The sequence below is a fragment of the Schistocerca serialis genome, chromosome 1, assembly GCF_023864345.2.
Source record: "Schistocerca serialis cubense isolate TAMUIC-IGC-003099 chromosome 1, iqSchSeri2.2, whole genome shotgun sequence".
NCBI lineage: Eukaryota > Metazoa > Arthropoda > Insecta > Orthoptera > Acrididae > Schistocerca > Schistocerca serialis.
In genome coordinates, this window is record NC_064638.1 from 952,228,826 (window position 1) to 952,241,403 (window position 12,578).

The following is a 12,578-nucleotide window of genomic DNA, read 5'->3' on the forward strand; positions in this document are numbered from 1 at the left end:
AACTACAACAAGTGTCACTGGAAGCATTAAACGCGCTTCTTTCGAAACTGGCTGAAGGCTTAACTTGAGAACGGCTGATATGATCTGAATTTGATGCCAGGATTCTAAACCGAATTCTCTATCAGTGTACACTGCCGTTTTGCGATACCTTCAAAAGTCAGTTTCAGTTTATCTCCATTTTTTGGGTGAAGAACATGACATTTGTTTCAACACGTCATTATTTTGTTGGAGTTTAATATTTTTCAATTATCCTATGCGTGCTGGTAGAATATGCATTGAAAATGACTTATAGAAAGTTATTTTGTTACAGGTGCGATAGGCGGACGTCGGGGATTCCCGCCGATGACCATTGTAGCAGCTACACCTGTTGCGTCAGATGTGGACATAAAAATGATTTCTTAGAGATAAAACCGTAAGGAGTAAAACTGTATATCGTGTTTGGTAATATTTTTCATTTTATTCGAAAAACCTCGAGCAATTTATCTAATTTTCATGCGTTCGAAAAGGTCTACCACCTTAAGATAATAATGGTCATTCTGTGATTCCGGAAATGATATTTTCCGAGAATGTAACTGCTTGACAGTTCCATCTTAGCGCAAAAACTTTCGATGAGTGACAAAAGTGTCTTAGTTAGATGTTCCTTGCGATTGAAGTGGTTGTGCTCACTGCATGGGCTGCAACCAGACGTGAGGGTAGGCAGGGAAGGAAGACTAACGTCCAGTACACACGAGGTTATTAGAGACGGAGCACAATCTCGGATCAGAGAAGGGTGGGGAAGGAAAATGGCCGTGCTCTTTTCATAAGAAATATCCCAGCATTTGACTTAAGCAATTAGAGAAATCAGGGGAAACCTAAACAATGGCCGAATGGGTATCTGAACCGTCGTCCTCCCAAATGCGGGTCCATTGTCCTAACGGCAGCCCGGATGGACACCGAAAACAGACAGTGTAGCAAAACAAAATCAATTACAGCATTAGAAATAACGTCCCTGTATTACATCCACAAAGACAGCCATCATATCTGCTGCGATAGACGACAAATGAATGAGTCAATGGCGTATCCTTTCAGGGACAATATACCAACGAAGATAAAGGGAAAATAATACTACTCATTGCTCAAGAAGTTGTCCCCAACAGCTTATTTCATGTAGTTACAAACCTACTGCTCAATACCAGAAATTAAACTCGACGTATGATATGCGTATGTTGTAAATACTAACAGCTGATGTTGTTGTAATGGTAGAGAGATGATGTAACACAAATTAACCAGCTCAGTTGCAAATTTAATGTACCAGGAAATTCCATTTGGTTTCAGGAAATAAGTAAATACCTACTTTTGAATAGTGAAATCTGAAAGCGCATCGAAAAATACTGGTAGTGCACGTAAAGGGAGCAAGAGTACGTTTGTCATGGAGCCCAGTGAATCTGCCACACAAAACGAAACTATTGTAATATAGACGCACCGCATGTGTACTCCATTACAGCAATTCCAGAAAATAAGTATGATCCTCAACTGACCAAGCCGGCGCAAAGACATATCATGCAACACTTCTCATTCACAACCTCAATTTTAGTCGCCGGAGCTGTGACTGTTAGGTTGGATACGTCTTAGGGAACTAGGAAACCCGAAGTACTATTAATAAACGTTGGGAAATTCTTGATGAGATGGGTCTATAAGTGCAAATTTCGAGATTCAGTTTTAAGTTACTTGTACTCTACTATTGTAAACTGGACAACTGGATCTCAGATAATAGAAAAACACGATTTATTATTGTTATTATTACATTTTGATTATATTTCTGAAAGTATTAATTGTCAGCATAAGAGTTTATTATGTGCGCACCAAACACGAACAGTTAATATTTAAAGAATGTAATTAAATTCGGTATCACTGGTATTCCTTCAAAGATATGAACAATTATATATGCTGCGTTCTTCAATTGGCTCTAAGCACTGCAGGACTTAACATCTGAGGTCATCAGTCCCATAGAACTACTTAAACCTAAGTAACCTAAGGACACCACACACAGAAATTTTCCAAAGCTATGAAACTTAATAGTAAAACCTTGAGTAATATCGAGACAATAAAATGCCTTAAGAAGGTAGTGACTGTTATTTACAAATGAAAACGTATTAATACCGGTGTATTTAACTGTTACTCTGCTGACAATTCGTAGTGAACGTATCCTACGTGAAATTAAGACCCGTGCTAACCGTCGCACATGTCTTCTATAAGTTACGGAAGGGAGACTGTAACTATGTCTTTTAGTAACAGAATTAATTCAAGCTTAAACAGGACCTGTTGACATCTCTTTATGCCTTTTCACATTTCCTTATAGACGTGTAACGTAATGTGAAGTACGTAGACGATCAAGCCATTTTTTGACACATAGCAAACTTCAAGCTAGAATATGTTGTATACAATACTTGAAATAGAAAGAGATTACTGTCGCTGTTTACACACATCGGTACAGCAATATACTGTATATGATGACGCTCGTGAACAGCTTTCCCCCAACGTATTCTTTTTAGGGATTTTTCTACTATTTATCACTTAGTTCTTCTTGATTATCTCAGTTCTGGAACGTCCTTTCGGCGCATTTTTTAACTGAGGAATTGTATTCTATACTGTAAACTTTCCATCGCGTGCAATCAGACACATTCCTTTCCGATGTTTCTGACAGCTGCTCCTACTGTCCGTACTAGCCTTTAAATCTCATCCAATAGCACTTAATCCAAGTATGTTCTGTACCTGCTTTCCAAGTCAAGGGCATTCTATTTTCGTGAGCGTCCCGTAACGCAGAATCAGTCTCGTGCAAACGCAACGCAATATTGCGTCAGTTGGGACTGAACGGTCTACATTTCGGTATATCATATTGGAGGTCACATCCGATTTTGATGCTTTTGTATCTTGTTTTTCAGTGTCACTTCTTTCTCTTTTTGTTTAAGTTTCAAATAAACTCCAGTTTTCTTTTCTTTATCAAATTGTTTCTCAAAAGGAATTTTAATTTGGAAACGTATGTGTCAAGCAATGTTTACGTTAAATATTTTGATGTTTCTTCTTGACTCTTCCTTGTCACACGACAGTTGGTGAATTACCTAATCTATGTGTATTATTTCATAACTAATGAAGATAGTGAACTCTCAAAATGAAGTTTCGCTATATGTATTTCTTCGAAGAGCTCTGTGTTTTCGTAGCCGCGTTGCTAAACATATTCGATTCTTTTGTTTGACAGTGTACCTCTCTAGCAAGCGACGTACCGCAGCTCTAATGGCTGAAACCGACAACAACTGATTTTAAAATACATATATGTGTGTGTAGTATCGCCAATTAAGCTCATTCACCCGTAGAACTGCGCATTTGTGTACAGTGAAAGATTAATATAAGTAGCGAGTACGAAAGAAGTGGATGTGGAAACGATGCTATGCAACAAACAATTCCGAACAGTTCATTCACAACAGGCATAAATATGGTATTAAAAAATAGTCGTGTCAAACAATACTCATACAGTAGTAACAGAGTCACATTTAGGAAAATAGATGTTGTTACGTTGTACGTTCTTCCCTGCTGTGTCATAGAAATGTAACTGTGTAATTACAATGAAAAGAGATGGCTTCTTATTAAGGACGTCTTAAAGCTGGTGCACCAAAAAGGTCCACATGTTATCCTTGTCAGGCGTACATACGGTTCAGTTCGGCAGAGTTTTAATCACATCTCCTAAAGTCTACATTTTGATGAAGAATAAGCCATGAACGAGTAGCAACAAGGCAACTTTTGTTTTGGGGAAACGACTGTGTAACTATGTTAACACTTAATGGTTCACGTATAAGTTAAACTGCTTACCAAATAATACCCCATTTATGACTCTGTGCATTAGGTAGTCACAGTTGTGTACTACGTGGTATTGTTTCTTTGACTATTTGAGCTAATAAAGTCTTTAAATTCGTTAACCTCCGAAGACCGACTGAAGACAGTCGCAGTTTCACAGACCTAGCCTTCACTGGTGGTAGTATGCCCTCACCTGCATATTTTGAAGTCATGTTTGTTAAGCTTTAATTGTTCGTAGACGCCTTTGAAGATATCTAAACATGTCTACACTGTGAAAAGGAACCACAGAGTAGGCAGTTAAGTTGAAGAGGACTTGAAGTCTCCATAAAAGGTTAATCACAGACGTTGGACGGACAAACACAGGTGCAGGAAAGGTAATTACGGAAAAGCATTGGAGAAAATGTTCAGGGAAAGGCATCATGCTGCATCGCCACATCTCTAGCGCTACGGTTCTTTCTTGTTCTGGTTTTCCCACTGTTCGTGATTTGCTGACATTCAGTGCATCAAGCCTGAAACAAATACCAAGCGAGGTCATCCAAAGTGAAATGCCTGCAGGAAAGATATAAAGTAATCTAAAAAGAAGTGATTATTGAGAGGATGCTTCAGCACATAGAAAAATCAAAACAACCTTCCATGAAATTAAAATATAGGTTTATAACATTAAGAGTGCAATGGGAGTCTCACTCTTAAATGCAGAGGAGAGAATGCAGAAAACTTCTGTGAGGATGAGAACTTGTCTGACGACTTGTTAGAAGAGGAAATCGAAGTGGATATGGGTGACTTAGGGGACACTGGATTAGAAACAATTTAAAAGAGCTTGAGGTCAAATAAGGCAGGAGCGATAGACAACATTCAATTGGAATTTCTAAAATCATTGGGGGTAGTGGCAACTACACGATTATTTACGTTGGGGTGTAGAATCTATGAGAATGGCGACCTAGCATTAAACTTTCGAAAAAGTATCATGCTCTCAGATCCGAAGGCAGCAAGAGCTGACAAGTGCGAGAATTATCACACACACAATCAGCTTAAAAGGTCATGCATCCCTGCTGCTAGTAAGAATAACACACAGAAGAATGGAAAAGAAAATTCAGGACCTGTATATGATGGTCATTTTCGATTTAGGAAAAGTAAACGCACCAGAGAGACAGTTTTGACGTTGCGGTTGATAATGGAAGCAAGATTGAACAAAAATCAAGACACGTTCACAGGATCTGTCGCCCTAGAAAAAGCGTTTTACAATGTAAAATGGTGAAGGACGTTCGAAATTCGAAGACAAACAGCAGCAAGCCGTATGGAAAGACGGATAATATACAGTATGTAGAAGAATCAAGAGGACACTAAACTGGAAGACCAAAAACGAAGTGGTCGCATTTGAATAGGTGTAAGACAGGTATGCATTCTTTCGCCCCTGCTGTTCAATCTATACATCGAAAAAGCTATGTAGGAAATAAAAGGAAAGACTCAACAGTAAGATTAAAATTCAGGATGAAAGGATAAAAATGATAAGATTCGTTGATCACATTGCTGTCACCAGTAAAAGTGAAGAAGAATTACAGGATCTGTTGGAGCGAATGAACTGTCTAATGGACGCATGATATAGATTGAGAGTAAACCGGAAAAAGGAAGAGACAATGAGATGTAGGAGAAATGGGAGTAGCAAGAAAGTAAACATTAATATTTGTGGTCACTAAACAGACGAAGTTACAGATTTCTGTCAACTTGGAAGCAAAATTACCAATGACGGACGACGCAACAAGAACATAAGAAACAAGATAGTACAGGCACAAAAGGCAGGCAAAGAGAAGTCTACTGCTATGAAATATTGGCCTTAGTTTCAGGATGAAATTTCAGAGACTGCACGTTTGGAGAATATCAGTGAATCATGAACAGTGGGAAAACCAGAACAGGAAAGTATCAAAGGGCTTGAGATATGGTGCTGCAGAAGGATGTTGAAAATCAAGTGGAGTGACAAGATGAGGAATGTAGAGTTTCTCCGCAGAATCGGCGAAGGAAGGAACATATGGAAAACACTGAGAAGAAGGAGGAATAGGATGGTAGTACATGTGAGAAGGCGTCATGGAACAATCTCCATGGCATTAGAGAGAAAAGTAGAGAGGAAAAACTGTAAAGGAAGACAGTGATTTGAATACAATCAACAAATAATTGAGGGCGTATGTTGCACGTGCTACTCAGAGAGAAGACATAAGCGCAGATAAGTATTTTGCAGCGGAACCAGTCTATTCGAGCGAGGATATTTCGCTTGTTAGCCTAGACGCCGATCCAACCTCCCAAGGCATAGGGAGCCGACAATGAAAAGGAGTTTGACGTACTGATTGTCGTATCTGGTATCAACAGCAAAGCTGTACTAATAACCGGAAGTCCAGAGAAACAAGGAAGTGATACTTATTGAACTAGCCAGTTCAGGAGTAAAGTTGAGGAAAACGCTGAAATATATTGTTTTACAAACTATAGTTTAGGGACGTAGCGGCTTACGACAGTGTAAAGGGTAGCACGGCGGTCGCCGCCTGCTGAGTGTCATCGAAGGCCAACAGCTGAGCCAGCCAACGCCCTACACGTGGCGACGGTGCAGCTATATAAACCACACGCTGGCCGCTCCACTGCATTCGACACACTTGCCTCTCCCATCTTACAACATGAAGTTTCTGGTAAGTAACACTGTCAGTTCACATCTGAGCCTTTACATTCGTATTTCATATCAGAGCAAAGAACGGGAGAACAACCACCACTCTGTTAATGTATTCCGTTTCAGTCGACCATCGAATGTGTTCTTTCTTAACGTTCCTTTCTCTGGTACGGACTTGATATAAGTACCATCCTCTGCAGTCGATATTGCCAACGTACTCATCTTCGATGGCACTCGCGTCGGATCTAGTTGGTTCGAATCTCGATGGTGGAAGACATTTTCACTACTACCATTTTTGTGGTGTGGGGAGAGATGGGGGCGTCAATTTCCTGTCAGCCAACGTTGCTCGAACGTCATAGATTAAACTTCAGAACTCTCGGCAGTGTCCGATGAAGAACATTTAAAACTGTTGATGGTGATCCGTCCATGATACAAGACAAACAAGACGCCACACCATACACACAACTACACTAGTCATCTACACTCAACACCTACACGAACAAAGAAAGATCCTAAGCGCGGGTCAAGGAAACCCTTTCCGATTACGAGTCATTACTGCCTGTATTATGAATAAGTACGATGCAATGTATCCTTCGAACAAACATGCATGTACGAAGAAACATTTCATCATACTTCTTAATAACAGAGGCACTGCTATTTCTTAATTATTTGCCAATGCGAGATCCTCGACTCTCAGTATATATGTCCTTCCTCGACGGGAATATGCGTAAAGTACGAGTGCAGGCTATGGCACATGGATGACATTTTGAAGTTTGTATCTCCCTGTCATTAGCCGGCCGTTGTGGCAGAGCGGTTCTAGGCGCTTCAGTCTGGAACCGCGCGACCGCTATGGTTGCAGGTTCGGATCCTGCCTCTGGCATGGATGTGTGTGATGTCCTTAGGTTAGTTAGATTTAAGTAGTTCTAAAGTTCTAGGGGACTGATGACCTCAGATGTTAAGTCCCATGGTGCTCATAGCCATTTCAACAATTTTTTTCTCCCTGTGATTTGTGTACGGATAGCCGAAGCGGTTAAGGCAACCGCTCGCGTGGAGCAGGAAATCCGGGTTCGCGTCCCAGTCTGACACAAATTTTCATTGTCGTCATTATACAACCAATGATGGGCCATATTCGCAACAATTTCGATTACATTTCCTACTTTTTCGATTACGCTGCTGAACCTGCTCTTCGGTGTCTGCTTGCCAACTATGCCTTACCACTGAGAGCATTTATTAATTCACAGAAATATCTGTTTCAGGCGTGGTCGATAGTACGGAGCAGCCATGTCTCTAGCATTTTCCGTTTCTCTCGTTTAAACAGAGCAAAATCAACCACGGGATGGGTATCTGGCACACCCCCATATTCGAAAATCATTGACGTTCGTGAAGATAAGCCTGTACCGCAATTATATAACAAATGTTATTACTTCATTTGACAATTTAAATATTACAACAGTCTCGTAAAGCCTTCATTGGGGCAGATGATTTTGAATATGCTGCTTCAGTAGACTACTTCAGTCGTACCATTCACGAAGAAAATGTTTATGAAACACTAAATACGGTTTACACTACACAGCAGTTCGCTAGGAAACAGAACATCCATTGATAATGGTTAGCTATATCCGCTTTCGTCAGATAGATTAAGTTCTTGTGCCGGATGCTGTGGCCGAGCGGTTCTAGGCACATCATTCCGGAACCGCGAGACTGCTACGGTCGCAGGTTCGAATCCTGCCTCGGGCATGCATGTGTTTGATGTCCTTAGGTTAGTTAGGTTTAAGTAGTTCTAAGTCCTAGGGGACTGATGACGTAAGTGCCATTTGCACCATTTTATGTTTTTCTATGACCCGAGAGCAATGCTGGACAGATTCATTTGAGCAGTCCGCGACCATCCTCCTGCCTGTAGTTGTGCAGTCATAGCTTGTGCCCTATCTATAGCGACTTCGATATCTACTAAGCGGCCTTCTTCCTCCTTTGTGTAACCGAACATAACTGTGTTTGTCTTCATGTCCAGTGGAAGTACACCAACAGATTGGACCATTTCAATCACGGTATGTAGCTTGGTGTCCAGAATTAAAGCAACAAACGGAAATTTTGTAAGGTTGCGTTTATATTGCCACAAAACCGTGTAAACAGGTGATAATAAAGTAGTAACAACGTGGTTTCTTTTTATCAACCTAATGGATTTGCACACACATTACGACAACTGATTAATGTGCTCAGTATGGTGTGTGAGCACCTGTGGCAACAATATAGGCGTGGCAAAAACGGGGCATGCTGTGAATGTTGTCATAAATCTCATATTGAGGCAATAAAGGCGAATCTACCTGCCGATCTGCTCGTAAATCTGGGGAAGTGGTTGGTAGATGCTGACGTTATGCTACCCATGTCCCTAGTGAATCCCAGACATGCTCTATTGGATTCAAATTGGGGGAGCGAGCAGGCCACGTCATGCGTGCAGTATCTTGTTTCCACGAAAACATCAACGACGCGTGCTCTATGAGGTCGACCACTATCGTCCACTAATACGAAGTCTGGGCACGCAGCACCTAGCAACAACCGTACATGAGGTCCCAATATATCTTCATAATAACTGACAGCAATTAAACTTTTCATGTTCACCTATACAATTTCATGAGGTGGTGTTCGAGTGGTCAACATAATCGCTGCCCACACCACTAGCAGTCCTCCTCGATATCTGTCTCTTTCCTCAATGTTCGGGTCTCGAAGTCGTGTTTCATATTCTCTTCAGAACACTGGCCCACTGTTCGACGGTCGGGGTGGAACTCCACTTTATCGGTCCCATTCTGTGAAGAAGCTTCATACATACAAAAACAGCAGCTCTCTGACAATAGAGGCCAAGCTACTGAAGCCTGCAGTACACCGTTATCCTCAATACAGTACGTCCAGGGGATACTGCGAGGTCAAATGACAGTTGCAGTGCAGTACTTAGCCTTTGCAGTCAAATAACGGTGCTCTCTTTCTGATGTCACATGTGGTCGGCCCTGCCCTGATCTTCGGGACACAGTTTCAGTCTCTATAAACTGTCGCCACATCCGAGAAAGAACAGAATGATCCACATTAATCCATCGGGCCACATCAGTTTGCGACTGCTTTACTTCCATTTTTCCTAAGGTCTTTCACCACAGAGAGTCTGGTATGGGCCATAATGCACCCTCTATGACCCTGTACGCAGCGATAGTGGATGTGGGACTACGCGGCATACACTACCCTATTTCATAGGTGCCCTGACGTCATCCTTGGCGTGGTTGTTCTTTGACTGGAATGCGATCTACCCTGCAGAAAACGACCGTAGGAAACCTATTGAAAGTTTCTATCATTGTATCGTGAATTACACACTGGACGAGGAAACTCCGGTTTGTTGCTTCCATTTTGGACATCAGTGTACATTGGCGGCTCCACAACCGATAATTCCTTCATGATACCCCCCATGTGCCCACATAGACCGTCCTATTACACTGATTCCACACAACCGACTTGCCCTTAAGAATCGCTTTACTGCCACGAGTTTCGTCAGGCTGACGGCCTGGTACTACTTCTACGATTTCCGCAGATTTCAAATGCAATGGATGCGTTCTTTTAAGGGGATTACTAATATTATGTCCAGTTGGCTTATGTCGAATGAAATAACGGTGGCAGTGATGCGTTCACCCCTTTTCTCCTGATTCAGACACGTAATGAATCTTCATTCTGCAGGTGATTGTCTTCGCCGCCTGCGTGGCCGCCGCCTGCTGCCAGGAGACACGAGAGAAGCGCGGCCTCCTGGGGGCGGGAGTGCTGGCCGCCCCCGGCGCTGTGCTGGCCCCGCGCGTTCTCGCCGCTCCCGCCATAGCCGCCGCCCCCATCGTCGCCGCTCCCGCCATCGGCCACGCCCCTCTGGGCCTGGGGATCGGCTTGGGTCACCCCATCATCGGCTGAACCACTACATACTAATTTATACTTGTCTGTGTGTACTGTGTCTCCAAAAATAAAGCCTCTGTAAAATCACTGATTTGTCTTTTACCTCCTCATACGTTTCTCTTGTCTAGTTGTACATCACTGACTACTTCATCCCATGCCCCTGTATTCACTCGTGTTCGTCGTCAACAGCCGTTGTCAGTTTCAACAACGCTGATATCAAAACGTTTGCATTTAATCAGTCACATCTACGATTATTAAGATTTCTATGTTAGTTTTTATTCCTTGGAATTATACGTTCGGTTGACATGATACTAAAACCAAAAATACTCTAGAGTCACTTCTGCTTTCAGTGACTTAATACTACGAAAATAAACAGTGACTAGGGGGCGCATGCGAAACTTTTGCACTTTTATAGTTTTCAATAATGAAAGAATTTCAGATAAGTGTTGTCGTTGGGATCAGGGTAGTGGAGGGAACTAAAAGAAAATATCTTTAAAAATCAAGCAAACTACGTGAAATAATAATCATGAATATACGATACACCCTTGTACAAATATTTCCATGTGTCCCAAAATGTGTTTGTACTCCGAATGTTCGTCGCGGTTTGTATGACGTACGAAGATTAGCGACTGCCAGTAGGGCCACGTAACCTATAATTTAAAGTAGACAAACATTTTCGATTACAGTAAGTTCGTTAGCAGGATGACAATGACAACTACGTTTGTCATTTCGGAAAATATATTCGTTTAGGAAAGTCAGCTTATACGACGGGCAGAGATAATTGACCACTGCAGAGATCCCGGTTGTTATCCAAGGTAGTCCTATTCAAGAATTATCCAGTTAAAATTTTAAAACAAATAAAATGGTATTTCTGATAAGCTAATACGGAAAGGGTGGCCATTATTCATGATTAATTTTATAGCTTCGTGAAATATAAGTATGAAGCTGGGCATCTATGATGTCCTTTTACCTGTGATAGTTAAAAATCACTTTTATGTCAAAATTATTTACGAATATTAATTTTAAATCGGCAAGCGTTGTCAGAATTCGGTTAAAATCCTTTGTAGCGATACCTCTTTCATCCCTGTACGATTAATATATGTTTCGAAAAAGAGTTGTTGACTGGAGAAATAATATACATAATGAACAATGTAGTCACCCAGAGTTTTCGCTATCAATCTTTCACCCTGCAATGGAGTGCGCGTTGTTGTGAAAATTTGTGTCGGTGTGAGATTCTAATAATTCTCTGGCTTTTGTGTGGGCAGATTTTAATTTAGCTCTTCAGACTAAACTCAGGCATTAAAAATTGACTTCCAAAAACCCACTGAGCTGAGCATCAGCCATAACTTTCACCCAAGCAGTGCAAGCCATGCTGGGTGTGCAGGAGACTTTCTAAGAAGCTCAGCAGGTAGCAGAAAAACTCTTGCGGTTGTGAGATGAGCTATATCTGGATAATACAACCAGTGATTTTACTGACCCAGAAAGGAAATTATTAAGTCTCGAGTCTCAGGCTGGCATGCTGTTTTAAAAACAGTGCAAGTCTAAATTTCTACTCCTTATACGCTATCTGCTATACCCATCTCATATAAATAACTATAAAGTATTGTCATTCACTATTGTTCAACTTTTCTGCACAGGAAATGGAAGAATTTGGAAATCCTGCACTGTCTTGCACAGGCTCTTCGTGCTCTGGTGATTATGGAAAGTATTCTACACATTTTCAAGATTTTTTTGTAGGCTGATAATGCTGAAATTTTAGAAAATACTGTGCATATGAATGTTCAGCACATGTAGGAAGGTATCAGTATATACTAAGGGGTCATGTTAAATGATGTATGCCATCTTGTTTAACGTTTCACGTTTGTTTGAAATTTGGCTTATTAGTTCTTCCTATGAAGTTAAGCAACCACAGTAAATTTTAGCATTTGATTTTCCTCTGTTTCCGTTTTAAGTTATTTCAACTTTTGGAAATTTTTTGTTCTTAACATAGTGATGCAACAAAACAACATTCGTTAACATACGGAAAATAAATTATCATTTTTAAATTTATTATCAAATCTATGCGAAATTTGGTTGTTGTATACTCTATAGTACAAGGATTGTAGAAAAAAATATCTCATATCTTTAAGTAAAACCATCAATACGTGAGAAAAGCAAACTTACACTAACTTACACTATTACATTTTAC

General features: G+C 40.9%; 1 protein-coding gene across 4 annotated transcripts in view; it reads left to right on the plus strand.

The window, feature by feature from the left end:
- LOC126412745 (cuticle protein 65-like) overlaps positions 1–10,477 on the plus strand; it is an 86,730-nt gene extending 76,253 nt beyond the window's left edge. For 3 of the 4 annotated variants that reach the window (XM_050082523.1, XM_050082504.1, XM_050082541.1), the window contains exon 2: positions 10,187–10,477. In XM_050082523.1, the coding sequence (XP_049938480.1) occupies positions 10,187–10,408 (222 nt within the window). In that variant the 3' untranslated portion in view covers positions 10,409–10,477. Of the gene's footprint in view, positions 1–6,352; positions 6,498–10,186 lie in introns of those variants that run through there. The other variant, XM_050082496.1, reaches the window with a different exon arrangement.
- Positions 10,478–12,578: the final 2,101 nt, after the last annotated feature.